The sequence below is a fragment of the Anopheles coluzzii genome, chromosome 3 (assembly GCF_943734685.1).
Source record: "Anopheles coluzzii chromosome 3, AcolN3, whole genome shotgun sequence".
Lineage (NCBI taxonomy): Eukaryota > Metazoa > Arthropoda > Insecta > Diptera > Culicidae > Anopheles > Anopheles coluzzii.
The window spans coordinates 60,705,711-60,719,891 of NC_064671.1; the positions used below are offsets into that span (position 1 = coordinate 60,705,711).

The 14,181-nt window shown below is 45.9% G+C and overlaps 4 protein-coding genes across 5 annotated transcripts; 3 read left to right on the forward strand and 1 right to left on the reverse strand.

Moving 5' to 3' along the window:
- Positions 1-406: 406 nt before the first annotated feature.
- Positions 407-5,769, reverse strand: LOC120956420 (inositol polyphosphate 5-phosphatase OCRL). The gene is made up of 9 exons (XM_040377877.2): positions 4,985-5,769; positions 3,909-4,089; positions 3,291-3,804; positions 3,029-3,188; positions 2,777-2,955; positions 2,170-2,527; positions 1,350-2,103; positions 1,018-1,251; positions 407-921 (listed from the first exon to the last, which is right to left on the reverse strand). The coding sequence occupies exons 1-9, from the start codon at positions 5,060-5,062 to the stop codon at positions 749-751; spliced, it is 2,631 nt and encodes an 876-aa protein (XP_040233811.2). The 5' UTR covers positions 5,063-5,769; the 3' UTR covers positions 407-748.
- A 1,377-nt stretch (positions 5,770-7,146) lies between these two features.
- LOC120959900 (mitochondrial genome maintenance exonuclease 1-like) lies at positions 7,147-8,592 on the forward strand. The gene is made up of 2 exons (XM_040383648.2): positions 7,147-8,159; positions 8,236-8,592. The coding sequence occupies exons 1-2, from the start codon at positions 7,384-7,386 to the stop codon at positions 8,531-8,533; spliced, it is 1,074 nt and encodes a 357-aa protein (XP_040239582.1). The 5' UTR covers positions 7,147-7,383; the 3' UTR covers positions 8,534-8,592.
- Positions 8,593-8,687: 95 nt separating this feature from the next.
- LOC120959897 (probable tyrosyl-DNA phosphodiesterase) lies at positions 8,688-11,094 on the forward strand. Its single transcript, XM_040383644.2, has 5 exons — positions 8,688-8,802; positions 8,872-8,952; positions 9,012-10,083; positions 10,156-10,741; positions 10,814-11,094. The coding sequence occupies exons 1-5, from the start codon at positions 8,769-8,771 to the stop codon at positions 10,946-10,948; spliced, it is 1,908 nt and encodes a 635-aa protein (XP_040239578.2). The 5' UTR covers positions 8,688-8,768; the 3' UTR covers positions 10,949-11,094.
- Positions 11,095-11,795: 701 nt separating this feature from the next.
- Positions 11,796-14,133, forward strand: LOC120959899 (probable tyrosyl-DNA phosphodiesterase). Of its 2 annotated transcripts, XM_040383647.2 has the most exons (4): positions 11,796-12,763; positions 12,828-13,401; positions 13,472-13,642; positions 13,703-14,133. In XM_040383647.2, the coding sequence occupies exons 1-3, from the start codon at positions 12,048-12,050 to the stop codon at positions 13,616-13,618; spliced, it is 1,437 nt and encodes a 478-aa protein (XP_040239581.1). In that variant the 5' UTR covers positions 11,796-12,047; the 3' UTR covers positions 13,619-13,642; positions 13,703-14,133. The 2 variants fall into 2 exon arrangements, with proteins under 2 accessions (XP_040239581.1, XP_040239580.1); XM_040383646.2 differs by having other exon boundaries at positions 11,798-12,763; positions 13,472-14,133.
- The last annotated feature ends 48 nt before the right edge of the window (positions 14,134-14,181 follow it).

Genomic DNA, 14,181 nt, shown 5'->3' on the forward strand with positions numbered 1-14,181 from the left:
AAACCCAAGGCTACCACTAATCCAGAACATCTATTTTTACAATCTAAACCATAGGTCTAAGATTGGATCCTGAACCTATGGAAATCCTAGACTTGAACCCAGTCCAGCTGATCGCGGGCCAGGAACTTTTTCGTGCTCTGGATCAGATACCGAAAATATTCGGGAATTTCGAAGTTAGTAATTTATATCCTAATCCTTTCCTGAAGCCCCTGCCAAATTTAGGTTGGTTTTGGACAGGTTTGTAACTGATGCCTTTCTTACCTCTAGAACTTTTATCGAACCTCTATCCTATTGAATCTTTTTTCAATGGCAAGGGCAAGGGCCAACTATAAAAGGCGTATTATAAGGGTATAATTCTGCAAGCTATTCAGTGTGGTGCTTAAAGGTAGCAGTAATTAAATGTGTATAGCATTTCACATTGTATTTTGTGTATTTTTGCTGTTGCTTCTTTTCACATAACGTTTACAACACGGGCTGGGTTTCAACTTCAATATGAGTACACAAATGCTCTCCAAAACGGACGAGTGTAGTAGTAAGGTGTGTTATGGTGAGATTAGATTGAATTTAACACAAACACAAAACTTAAGGTCGAGTGTAAGCTACTATTGCTTCAAACCGTGGTACCTAACATCACCCGCAAACAAACCGCCAAGCGGCCGCTATACACTTTTATCTCGGCGTCTATCCGTACGATTAGGTTGGTGCGCTTGCACGCTCACGTTGAGGGTAATTCCAGAATTCCACCGTTTCAGAGTGTACTCATTTCCTGGCGAGCAAACTCGCGAACATTGTTGTTGAGCAGCGTCATCATGAACCGTCGCCGCTGGTCTCGCTCCCCTTCGGAATAGGCGTAAATACTGTTGCTAAATTCTGGCTTCGCCGGCAACTGGCTGCGAATCAGTATTCGACCGAAAAGACCCGCTAAAAGAAAGACAAAAGAATACGGAATGAGCGCACTTTTGCTTTATCTAAGCTCAGTGAAAACAGTGCAACTGCATATCCAGTGCAATAACCTACCAATCGTATCGATCCGGATTGATTTGTTCGCATTCCAGAAATCCTGCAAAAAGAGACAAATGTACAGAAAAAGGATCCGATTGACGGATTTAAGTTTGGTGCGCAGCAGCTCCTTGCAGCGTTCGAAATTATCGGACGCTATGATACACTCCCGTTCGCTGATCGTCACAACCGGCTCCGGCAGGGCTTCCAGCATCATCAGTAGCGCTTCGGCCGTTGTGTGTGGTGTACCGGCTGATGGATAGGTGCGAAGTATAGCTAGTTAAGGATAATTTTAAATCAAATTTGAAATAGACATGCGTTACAAGAACATGTGTATAATAAAAGGATACGGAAATCATCCGTCGACCAGCTGTCCAGCCAGTCGCGGATTTCGAGCAGGTTAGCCGCGTCCGATTGTCCCACCTTCCGGTCCAGCGTGAACAGCTGAGGCGTCTGCAGTCCCATCTTGCGCAGATTGTCCACCAGGCGCCAGATTTCGCGCGGAAAGCGAAGATTACTTCCCCCCACATCGTCCCCGACCAGATCGATCAGCTTTTCCTCGTGATCCAACGAAACCAGCTCGTGGATCGCGTACATCGATACCGGCTTGTTCAGCTTCATCAGCGTATCGAGCGACACCCCGAAGCAGCTCGGCTTGTACTCGCCGAAAATGGTAATAAATATATCACGCCCGTTTTCCACGTGCAGCACCAGTATGTCGAGCGGTACCTTCGAGCCGGCCTGCGCGTCCTTTAGTTTGCGCAGCATCTTGGAGGCGGCCGGTGCATTAACCAGTATGTCGATCCGAATGCTCAGACTGTTTCCGGTCAGCAGTTCGCCTTTGCTGTGGCTAATGTGAATGAAATCCTCGCACACCTGGCTGTTCCGATCGTCCTTGCAGGCGAACCGGAAGCGTACCGGCAGATGGCAGTTGTTCGCTACCAGCAGCTCGCGGGAGTACTTTTCATTGAACCGAATTAAGCCAAAGTCGAGATCGGTCTGTTCCACCGTAATCTGTGGTTGATTGTCGTTTTCGTACTTGTCGACAGTTTTCAGCACTTCTTCGCTTACTTTCTTCAGCTTTGCTTGGTCTTTTGCTTGGGCCTAAAATAAAAAGAATGGGTCAATTGACGAACCAAACGTTCCTGCACTGCTTTCCCTAATACTTACATCGACCTTAAAGTCTGCATAAACCGGTTTGTGATCACTTTTGCGCAGCTGCATCACACTATTGTACCGCAACATCTCTATCCGCTGGCCCTTCCACAGGATGCGATCACACCAAGCAGGCGTTCGGCTCTTTTCGCTACTGTCCCACTCATCCGTGCCGGGGTTGTATTTGTAGGTGGGTGGGAAAAGAATCTTACCTTCCTTATAGTCTCGAAAGATGCGATTCCGGCGCTTTTCCACGTACAGCTGGTCATGCTGGTACAGCTGATTGTAGTCGCGATCCTTCCGGTTTACGTACTCCTGAGACACTTCCGGTCCGTCTAAACGGTAGTTTAAGTCACCGATCCAAAATATATGACTAGAAAGAAAGGAAAAAAGAATGAAGCCTGCATTATAACACTAAACAACAATTGCAATTCCTTATCTCTGCATGCGACATGGGTTTAGTCCTATCAGAACAAGGCCACCATAAGTGCTATTAGCTCTGATAAGCGATATGTTCGTACAATCACCACTATATCAACATGGCGTTTTTATCAAATTCTCCCCACAACTGGCTCAATTTTCTTTGGCCAAATTTAAACCAACCCCCGTGTCCCCTACTTACTGATGTTCATCGATTGACCGCATTCGAAAGCCATTGTCAAACGACATGCGCCGTATAATGTCGTCGTGATCGTCATTCCTTCGCTCCACCTCCTGCGTGTGCGCGGCCAGATGCGTGTTGACGAAACAGAAAAGGGCTTCATTCAGCTTGAAGCTCACCCCAACGCCTCCTTTATTGCCCTGCAAGGCGTAAAGCAAAATCGATCGTAATTTTTATAGCTGCCGAACGGCGATTGTCATAGACATTGCATACCCATTTCAACGTTCCGGTACCGACGGCAGCCGTAAGGCAATCGTTTATCTTCGGATAGATGGTACTTTTCACCGCCACGGTTAGCATCATACCCACCAACCGTACCGAGGCGAGCTCGGTATAAATGGCTCCTTTGTGAAGCCCGCTCATAACCTTATCACTGCAGGAGACAAAGGAAAAATACAAATTGAAAGTAAACGGAGGACGAAAAGTTCGATGAAAGCACGACACGTGCAAAATTAGAGCTTTCCCACAAACTTACACCCATGTTCGATCGATTTTGGTTTCGTTCATCAGAATCTTTTCCGGCGTCCATTCAATCTCCTGAAACCCGACCGCATAGATATCGGGCGGACTGTCCGTGGTGGCGAGCCATTCCGGCAGCTCGATCGTTTCGGACGTCTGCCCGTTAACGTTCCAGGTGGCCGTGTACACGTGGTAAGGTTCGTACACGGTGTACTCATGCCGCCGCCGTTCTAGCTCTTCGCGGAACTTTGCGTCACGAGTTTTCGGCGCCTGGCTACCGTCGGCTACGCTCCGATCGATCGCCAGCAGACCGGTCCGCTCGTCCGCCGGTTTGTAGTAGTGCAGCCAGTCGAATGCGCCCGGCGAACGCACCGGTACGGCACGGTACGAAGCTTTAAGGTTTTTAAGACTGGTTAAAAAGTGTTCCTTCGCTGCGCTGATTTCCTCGGTAGCGTGGTAATAGTAGGTGGTGGGCTGATTATCCGAGAACACGGTAAACTGATGGCTGGACACGGAACCGAAGCTGGACTCTGGCGAGAGACAGAGAGAGAGGTATTTAGCATGAATGGAACAGGAAGAATTTAGCAAAAATGGAGCGGAAATGGTAGAGCGTGTGGAAAAACGTGTTGCTTACCGGTGTTGACGAAAAATGATTCATTTATGGGGACCACGGCCACAATCGTTAGGTCCGATATGCTTTCCGGTGGTTCGCGGGAAACGGAAAATGAAAACAGTGCCGCCGATTCGCTGGAGCTGACCGTAACGAGCAGCCGGTTTTGGAAGTTGTTTCCAACGATTTGATACGCGGCTAGTATCTACAATGCAAACGGCCGTTGTGTTTGATCTGCTGGTTAAGGAAAATAGAAAACTAACCCTGGCCCCCGTCCCACGGTACAAGGCAAGGTGCCATATGTTTTGACAAATATGCTTATGTTGCGTTACTGTTACTGTTTTTTTTACTTCTAGAAGCCCGGATGCCAAACATTCGCGCAAATGTAAACATGTGTGCTCTGGTGAGGTATCGTGCGTCATCAAAATGCCAAATGCGGTTATCTTGATCTGGACCAACATCGGTTTCAGCGTTAGAGAAAAAAAAATATACCCAAATCAAGCAATCACCAAGGCAGCGTGCCCAACACTCGATGAGCAATGTGTGCAATGTTCTGGTATGTTCAGACCTTCAGAATCATCTACACACACAAGCAAAAAACCCGCAAAAATCGTTTTCGTTTCACGATGTACACTGCGTCCGACAGGCCTCGCTGTACAGTATAATGGCCCTTTTGCACCCTTCTCCCGCCCATTCTTATCGTTGGCTAATTGTAAACAAACCACCAAGCACACGAAATGCATTCGATTTGGCAGAGCGAAAACGAACGCGCAATCTTCGTCTGGCAAGACGCTTGTTATTTTTTGGCTAATGACCTGAACACATTGCCTCATCTCCGGCACAGCACTGCAAAAGAGAAAAAAAGGCGCAGCACTGTAAGAAACGGCACCGAGGATTAAGCATTTCTTTTTTTACCTTGAAGCTTATTTTGATTTCTTATCGTTTAGAGCTCGCAATTGAAAAAATAACTAATTCGATGCCTAGATTTACTCAGCACAATCTTCTCGCTCGGAACTACTAGCGGTGCTGGGGACCACAGGAGACGATAAGCTTCTATAAATGATTTTTTCATCCCCATGCCAAACACAATAAAAGGATACGGCCAGCACGGATTCGCCTTCACGGAACTTTTGTGTCACCGTACGGATAATGATGGAATCATGATTGGAACAGTTCATTTTCACATTCGCCAAATGGCAAAACCGAACCACGAACGCTGTACGCACAGACGCAAGACTGCAGTTTTCACTTTTTCCGTCGCGCAGCTTTTCACTTCCGCTGCGTGCTTTAACTCTTTAACACGCGTGTAGCTTCTGGTTCAATGCAGAAAACACATTGTTTTGCCCAACAAATTACACTTGTTGCCAGAAAGATTTCGTTTTCAGATACTTCTTTGGGTAGGTTCTACGGCTTCGTATTTTGTTGGAGTGTTTCTTTCATTTTTTTTTTATTTTGTGTAACTTTGACATCTGATCGAAGGTCCCCGTTGGGCAAGGCGGGGGTTTTTGACGTTCAAAAATAGCTGCATCTCGCTCATTTTCTCTAGCCGTCCTTTACTCACTTACAGTACTAGTTTCGAGGATAGCTTCTGTGCCCCCTCTACCACTTCACACGAAACACTTCGACATCCTTTGTCCATAAGCCTTTCGTTGTGTTGGTGACAATGTACGCGCATCATATACCGAGGTGTGTATGTTCTCGCTCGATGTGTCGTTTCTTTCGCGCACATGGCCGCGTGACAAATGTATACAACTTGGTGGTTGATACGAAATAGAAGTGCTCAATTTGGTTGATTATTTTGAATGAAAATCAACAGAAAATGGGTACTCGTGTTATTTTCTTAATAGCTAAAAGGTTTTAAATTACTGTGCACCGCATAGGATCGCTGTTCAAAGTACTCGCACGCCCACAACACAGCGAGATTTGATCAGGCAAAAAATCCGACCACAGGGGTAAGTTAACTAACCAATAGCCGGCATCGCGAATAAATGAATACATTTTAACAGTCGTTTAAAGTTCATTTTGGTTTAACCGAGTTCATTTGTTGTTCATTCCTGTTAAAATAAACGATCGTCAAAACAGTTAACGACTGCTCGAAATGGCATCCCAAGTGCCACAAATCCACTAAACGGCTTCTAAACGACTCAAGCACTCTACCTAAACGGAATATAGAAAGACTTCGTTTAGCAGACGGCAAACGACTCATGCATTCTAAAAATAGCAAAAAGCTGGTGGAAAAAGATGCCGATCTGTTTGTGGGATACCCAACCAGTTGAGCTTCCTCGGTTGGAGGAGAGCTTTCTCATTTCCTCTGTACTGTTGTATGGTTTCGCATTGAAGTTATGCATCGCTAGAACTAGAACGGCGATACGATTGTTTAAATACTAAACTCCAACGGAAAACCACTAGCACTGAAGCAAGTGAGTTTTGAGTAATGGTCGTTGGTGTTGATACCCACGTATCTGACCACACGACCATGTCGTATAGATTTTTGATCGGAAAGTTATAAGGCTATATAGGTCATGATAAGATGAAACTTGTCGAAACACATTGCAAGAAAAGGATAGCAATATAACAATCAGTTTTAATACGCCATCTATTGATCAAACCAATGAAGCTGTGGAGCTTTCTTTTTTTTTCTATGGATATTCAATTTTTCAGTCGTTTAAGCTTAATCTGTGGCGCTTGGGATATAGGCAAATGCGGGTAAAAAATTCGAGCAGTACAATTAAACGACTGTTAATTTGTATCGCATACGCTCTTGACAGTCGTTTGTTTAACGACGGCATAGGACCAGTCGTTAAAATTAACAAATGAACTCAATGCGATCGCGATGCCAAATTCTAGCAATTTTAAACGACTCTGGTTAATTTTTAACAAATGTTAATTTTAAACCATTTCTTTCGCGATGCCAGCTAATGTTTGATTTTAAGTATTAGATGAACAAGGCGTTCTCTTCTTTGTCGTGACTTTCACGTATTTTTCTATATTTTTATAACTTTTATTTACTTTAAATTAATACACACTGAGTTGCCGATCCTTTTCCTGCGCAATTAATCACAAGATTGACAAACGTCTCTTTCTGTCAGATTTTCGCATGCCGTGCTTTTTGTTTTCGCTCGCTTCTCTCTCGGTCTCTTTCTTTTTGGTATCTTTCTCTCTCTCTCTCTCTCTCTCTCTCTCTCTCTCATTCTATCTGTCTTTCATCTTATTTCAAATTTCTTTTTTTGGCCATTTTTTTTTTGGCTTTTGGCGGCCATTTTGAACCCTCAAATCCCCTCACTACGACTTACAAAAAGGCTCTGTAGCGAGGGAAAATCGCACCGATTTGGAGCGTTGGCGAGCTCACGAAAACCGGTTTTTGGCAGGCGGGAATATTTCTACAATCAAATGTCATTCTTTCTGCCCGTTTGGCAGCCGTTCGATAACATTGTTTACAAACAAAGCCTTTTTTCTTTCGTGCAAAATTTTAGTTCAAAAACTTTACTTTCCTTTAAAAATGTTGAAAATCTTCATCGTACGAGGCTTTAGCACGGTTGTTAAACGACCCAAAGTGAAGCTTTCGAAGGCAGACGTTATCAAAAGGTTAAATTACGAAAATAAGGCTTTGTTCGGTGCGGTGATAAAGCCGACTGCAAAGAGGAAAACCAAAACCAAATCTACCGAGCAGGTCACGCTGCCCAAAACAACCGCTCACCCAGTAGTGGAAAGCGAATACACTTCGGAGATTTTCTGGCAAAGCCGTAATTTTTCGCGCGTTAAAACGCCGAACGGAGATGGCGGGGAAAATGAGTCTTACCCGACCGGATTGGTGATTCCGTTCACCGACAAGGAATTGCAAGCGATCACCAAATTTCCGCTCGTCCCGAGTGACCGAGGTATTGTGGAAAGCCAATGGAAACTGCACGAACAGCACGAGAGCGATCAGTACAAATCGCCGTCGGTGAATCGAATACTTTCCTCCACGATGCCGGAAGCATCGAGACAGGCTTTGATACGGTGGAAAACGTCCAAAATCGCTGAGCTCGGCGAGGAAGGGTTTCAACTGCTGCAGAAGGAAATTTTTGCCCGTGGAAGTACACTGCACGCTACGTTGGAGACGTGGCTGTCGGGATGCGACCCGTCAGAGGAAGCGATCGAAAAGACGGGCATTCTGTGGCGGAGTGTATCTGGAGCATTGAAGGACGTTGAGCGACCGGCGAAATTGATCGAACAGAAACTGTATCACCCTTACCTGCACTACAACGGTGTGGTGGATTGCATTACCTCTATAAAGTAAGACGCGGAGGGGTAGTGGGTGGAATGTATTTGTTTTTCTAACCTGTTTCTAACCGATATAACTTTCTAATAGGGGCCACTATCATGTCATCGAATGGAAAACGTCGGACAATCCGAAGACCAGCGTGGGGGCCACCTACGATGCACCGGTACAATTGTGTGCGTATCTCGGGGCACTGCAGGCAAACGGCGAGCATTGTGATTCGCGCATTCAAAAGGGAGCAATATTCGTGGCGTACACCAGTGGGAAGCCGGCCAATGTGCATATTCTTGAGCCTAGCGAAATGCGACGTTATTGGCTGCAGTGGTTGCATCGCGTACAGGAGTATTGGACCCGATACAGAGATGGTACACTACCCGAGCCAATTTAGAGGGGGAAAATCGTGTGATTAGAAATAAATACAAGAAATAAAGTTCAGTCGCAAACGTACGCAAACGTAGCAGATTTTGCCGATCAGCTGGAATTCGAAAAAGTGCGCCACAATTTGACATTTAATCTGACATGTTAATATTGCCTATTGCCGCTGGCAACACTGCTCCTCGGCCGATGGTCGAAAACCGTTTTGCTTGTGTTTTTATTTGCGTGTGGTTGTTGCTTATGTTATTATGGAAAATAGTAAAAGAAAAATGAATTCCAATGGTAAGGCGAGAATCGTGATCGATTATAAATGGAAAAGCGTTTGCTCATATGCCATCTCTATCCCTACAGCGCCGACGAAAGAGTGCCAGTATGGAGGCGACTGTTATCGTGTAAATCCCGTGCATTTCCGCGAGTATGCCCATCCACACAGTGAGTAGCTGGAATCGACTTTTCCCCGCACATCTCATCCTACTTTTTCACTTTTGCAGTTGAAAAGCTACTCGTCAAGGCGGCATCACTCTCGATGGTGGAAATTCCCGACGATGTGAAGGTAAACAAAAGCGTCTTTACGGAGCAGCTGAAAATTGTGTCCAGCCTTTTCCCACATCTGTCGTGTGACTCGACCAATCCAGAAAAGAAACCCAAACAAGAACCGACTACATCGAAACCACCACCCGTCGTCGCTAGTGCTGGTGCGGTTCCTTCGGGCAGTGTGCCAAAGGCGAATCCGAAACCATCCAGTGCGGATAACAAAAACTCGATCGAGGCGCTGTTTGCAGAACGAAGAGCAAAAATGCAAGCAACCCAACAGAGCAAACCGGCACCCGAATCGGTTGTTCCGGCAAAACAGGAAACTTACACGCCCAACAGGCCTACAACCTCCAACAACACGGGCATATCTTTGCAAAAAGCGCTACCTCGCGACATCAACTCATACTTCCCGGTTGTAGCACCACGCGGGCAAATGGCACAGAAGCTTGCGGCGGCCGCCCCGTACAACTTTTTCCTTACCACCATCACCGCGTCCAAGCCGACGCACGCGGAACCACTGTCCGTTACCTTCCAGGAGCTGCTCGACTCGAGCCTGGGTGAGCTGGAGTGTTCGGTACAGATGAACTTTATGGTAGACATTGGCTGGCTGTTGGCGCATTACTTTTTTGCTGGGTACGAAAATGTCCCACTGCTGATACTGTACGGCGATGAGACACCCGAGCTGCGAATGGTATCACAGAAGAAACCAAATGTGACGGCGGTAAAGGTAGAAATCAAAACGCCGTTCGGTGTGCACCACACCAAAATGGGTCTGTACGGATATCGTGACGGTTCGATGCGGGTCGTCGTTTCCACGGCCAACCTTTACGAGGACGATTGGCACAATCGTACCCAGGGGCTTTGGATCAGTCCTCGTTTGCCTGCCGTGCCCGAAGGGTCCGACACGACGTACGGTGAAAGCAGGTCCGACTTTCGCTCCAGTCTACTCACGTATCTCGACGCGTACAAGCTGCCACAGTTGCAGCCGTGGATGGCACGAATAAGAAAAACGGATTTCTCTGATGTCAAGTATGTTCACCTTGCCGGAGCTTCACAACTCCCGCTTATGTTTAATTTTCATTACCAACTTTGCCGTTGCAGGGTATTTCTCGTCGCTTCAGTTCCCGGCGGACACACCAACACGGCCAAAGGACCACTGTGGGGACATCCGCGCTTGGGCTATCTGCTATCACAGCATGCTGCACCGATCGATGATTCCTGCCCGCTGGTAGCACAAAGCTCCAGCATCGGTAGCCTTGGCCCGTCGCCCGAGTCATGGGTGCTGGGAGAAATTATGGCCAGCTTTCGGAAGGATAGTGCCCCGGTTGGCATACGCCGATTGCCCGGCTTTCGGATGATTTATCCGAGCTTTTCGAACGTTCGCCAAAGCCATGATGGCATGATGGGTGGCGGATGCCTTCCGTACGTAAGAAGCACACACGTGAAGCAGGAGTGGCTGAAGGACTATCTGCAGCAGTGGTGCAGTCGAGCGCGGCATCGTAACAAAGCGATGCCGCACATCAAAACCTACTGCCGTTGGTCACACCGAGGGCTGTACTGGTTTCTGCTCACCTCGGCCAACCTATCGAAGGCGGCCTGGGGTGTGTACAACAAGACCGGCCGATTCGAGAAACCGTTGCGTATCAATAGCTACGAAGCGGGCGTACTCTTCCTACCGAAACTGTTGGTAAGCTCTTGATCTTCGGTTTGATTAGTTTTGTTCATCTGCGATTAACAAGCTTTTCGTGGTGGATTTCAGCTGGACGAAAACTTTTTCCCGATGGAAGCGAACAAGAAACATCCACAGTTCCCGATGCCTTACGATGTTCCAACCATTCCTTATGCACCAGAGGACACTCCTTTCTTTATGGATTATTTGACACAGCATAAGTGAAACGCGTGCGGGTGGTTTGTATTACCACGACGCGTGTTTCATAAATTCGTGATTAATTATAATGCGTGTTTAATACTTTGGGAACTGGCTTTGCCAAACTGGCCGCATATGATGGATCTATAAAATTGATACATGTCGATTGTAAATTTCATATATTTAATTTAATTTAATTTATTTATTTAATTCGACGAACCAATATGCCCCCTCGAGAGCAACACATTTCCAATATTTAAAATAATTTAGAATGATTACGTGATAGAGCTACGCGAGAGGCGCACGACGGACGGGGACATACCGGGTTCATAAATAGACCTACTAGCTGATTGGCTTTAGATAGAACATGTTCTGTTTGTCAAAATTGAATATGAAGAATAGAATAATATGAAGAGCAGTGATCCGAGGTTGCTTCCTTGGGGCACTACTGAAGTTACCCTTAGCTAACGAGAGGTATGTGAGCCAATCCTTACAGAGTAAGTGCGATCACCAAGATAGGATCGCAACCTATGGCATGGTCGAGCTGGGGAGCCCCAATATATCCTTTTTTTAGTAGGATTGAGTGCGGGATCCAATCAAATGCCGCTGTGATGTCTGTGTAGATTGCATCAACTTGTATCCCAGAATCTAACGCGGTGTGGCAGATGCTTACGAATTCCATGAGGTTAGATGTTGTGGATCTTTTGGGTGTGAAACCGTGTTGAGCTGGACTTATATAATTCGAAACACTGGCTAGGAGCGGTTCATAAACGAGCAACTCGAAGACTTTAGCGTAGGCGCAGAGTTGACACTCGAGTTTGTTTATCACCGCGTGATAAGATAATTTATTGTAAACGATCAAAACAGGATGCATACATTTGATAACGCCATTATCAGAATAATCCTATCGGTATTTTAACATCATCACATACACACTCGTGTTAATCATTATCTTCGAATACCTACATTAGCCTTATCAAGGGCAAGTTCTTTCACGTAGCTGCTGTCACTTGCATCTGCATCTAGCCGGCCAGTTCTGCTATTATACTTATTCGTGGCTGGTGGGCAACTTCAGTTTAGGTTTAACAGTGCATTTTTAAATATCCGTGTTATACCAATTTGAACCATGCAGGCACCTCAGGATACAACTACTCCGGATGTCCTACCGACCTGCCCAACGGAAGATGAAAGTGTTAATAGTGAGATCGTTGAGAACCCTCCCCCATTGTTCGTAGCCCCGCGGGGACGTATGGCCGATAAGCTTGCTGCTTCTGCCCCGTACAACTTTTTCTTATCTGCCGTCACGGATTCGCAGCCTACACACACGGATCCACTATCGGTTACCTTTCAGGAGCTGCTGGATCCTAGCCTGGGAGAGCTAGAATGCTCTTTGCAGCTTACTTATATGATAGATATAAACTGGTTGCTGGAGCAGTACTCAGATGCAGGCTACGAGCAACACCCACTGCTTATACTGTACGGCGATGAGTCTGAGCTGGAAACGATATCGGACAAACAGCCTAACGTTACTGCTATCAAAATTAAAACTAAGACGGGGTTCGGATTGCACCATACAAAGATGGGTCTGTACGGATATTGTGACGGATCGATGCGTGTTGTTGTTTCGACGGCCAACCTTTACGAGAACGATTGGTACAATCGCACACAGGGGCTTTGGATCAGCCCCCGTTTGCCAGCAGTGCCGGAAGGTTCCGATCCAACGTACGGGGAAAGTAGGACTGATTTCCGTTCCAGCCTCCTTGAGTATCTCGGTGCGTACAAGCTAGCGAAGCTGGAATCGTGGATGGCCCGTATAGCAGAAACTGATTTTTCCGGCATAAAGTAAGCTGGAAATATGTCATTTCAATTGAATGTGGTGTTCTGAAGGGGAAATTTATTTTTGCAGAGTATTTCTCGTCTGTTCGCATCCCTGCGGTGATTATTACATACCCGATGGTCCGTTGTGGGGTCATCCGCGTTTGGGCGCTCTGCTCTCTCAATATGCAACCACAATAGATGCCACGTTCCCGCTAGTGGCCCAAAGCTCGGGCATCGGTGAGTTCGGTAAATCACCGCAATTATGGATCCAACGGCAAATTATGCCCAGCTTTGGGAAGGACAATGAGCAAAAAACTATACGCCGTTTGCCGGGTTTTCGTTTAATTTATCCATCGTTGGCAAACGTACTGCAAAGCCATGATGACATATGCGGTGGAAGTTGTCTACCATACTCGGAGGAAGTGCATAAACAACAGAAATGGCTGGAAAACTATATGTATCAGTGGATAAGTCGAACGCGGCATCGGAACAAAGCGATGCCGCATATCAAAACCTACTGCCGCTGGACACCGGAAGGTCTTCAGTGGTTTCTGCTCACTTCGGCAAACTTTTCCAAATCAGCCTGGGGTATAACTCGCTACGATAAGTTACTGTACATAAACAACTACGAAGCGGGCGTACTGTTCCTGCCTAAGATTATGGTAAGAGATATCCAAAGATCAACATTGAGGGATCAAATTTGAACAGCATTTGCCTTATTTGCCGTTTAAGCTGAACGAAGACTTTCTTCCAATGGAACCGAATGGCAAACATCCCCAGTTTCCGATGCCTTATGATGTGCCAATCATGCCGTACGCTCCGAAGGATACTCCATTTTTTATAAATTACCTAAGGTCGGAAGAATCAGAATCAGAATAATGTCACCTTTATTATCTGTTGTTGGTAAACCGGTTCTACTCACTGTCTACGCCAAATTATAAACGAAATTATTTTTTTTTTTAGCTTGAGCGGAACAGTTTCATTATTGGTTCCAGTTCCAACAGAACAGTTCTTTGATCGGGACTAGTTCATGAATCAGATTAATATAGGAGATGATTGCAGAAGAGGTGGATGGTACCAACAGATAAAAAGTCTTGATAAAACATTTCCAAACTAAGAATAGGTTTGATACGAGTTCCATGTCTAGGATGGACTAGTTTTTCAACTGAGATAGTTAAATAATGATAGATCGTTAGATTTGATAGATTTGCAAACCAAGGTAGGATTGGAGCAGGATGCTCATGTCCGTGTCGGAACTATGGCCGTGGGCTGCACGGCCAAAATATTCAGAATCGGAGCTAGACCGAAAACAAGTATGATACAGGACCCGGATCTAAATCGAATGGTCTGGAATAATAAATAAATAAATAAATGCTAAATTAACTCATCTACAAGATCTTCGTTATTCTTAAACAACAATTCGATTTTTTAAGCGGTAAAAC

Excerpts from the sequence above, each read along its gene's own strand:
- LOC120959897 (XM_040383644.2), top strand. The coding sequence starts at position 8,769 with ATGGAAAATAGTAAAAGAAAAATGAATTCCAATG. Across the intron at positions 8,953-9,011 it reads CGAGTATGCCCATCCACACA|TTGAAAAGCTACTCGTCAAG; the intron begins GTGAGTAGCTGG and ends TCACTTTTGCAG. Across the intron at positions 10,084-10,155 it reads ACGGATTTCTCTGATGTCAA|GGTATTTCTCGTCGCTTCAG; the intron begins GTATGTTCACCT and ends TTGCCGTTGCAG.
- LOC120959900 (XM_040383648.2), top strand. The coding sequence starts at position 7,384 with ATGTTGAAAATCTTCATCGTACGAGGCTTTAGCACGGTTGTTAAACGA. Across the intron at positions 8,160-8,235 it reads GATTGCATTACCTCTATAAA|GGGCCACTATCATGTCATCG; the intron begins GTAAGACGCGGA and ends ACTTTCTAATAG.
- LOC120956420 (XM_040377877.2), bottom strand. The coding sequence starts at position 5,062 with ATGAACTGTTCCAATCATGATTCCATCATTATCCGTACGGTGACACAA. Across the intron at positions 1,252-1,349 it reads CTGGTCGACGGATGATTTCC|CCGGTACACCACACACAACG; the intron begins GTATCCTTTTAT and ends CCTATCCATCAG. Across the intron at positions 922-1,017 it reads AATCCGGATCGATACGATTG|CGGGTCTTTTCGGTCGAATA; the intron begins GTAGGTTATTGC and ends TCTTTCTTTTAG.
- LOC120959899 (XM_040383647.2), top strand. The coding sequence starts at position 12,048 with ATGCAGGCACCTCAGGATACAACTACTCCGGATGTCCTACCGACCTGC. Across the intron at positions 12,764-12,827 it reads ACTGATTTTTCCGGCATAAA|AGTATTTCTCGTCTGTTCGC; the intron begins GTAAGCTGGAAA and ends TTATTTTTGCAG. Across the intron at positions 13,402-13,471 it reads TGTTCCTGCCTAAGATTATG|CTGAACGAAGACTTTCTTCC; the intron begins GTAAGAGATATC and ends TTGCCGTTTAAG.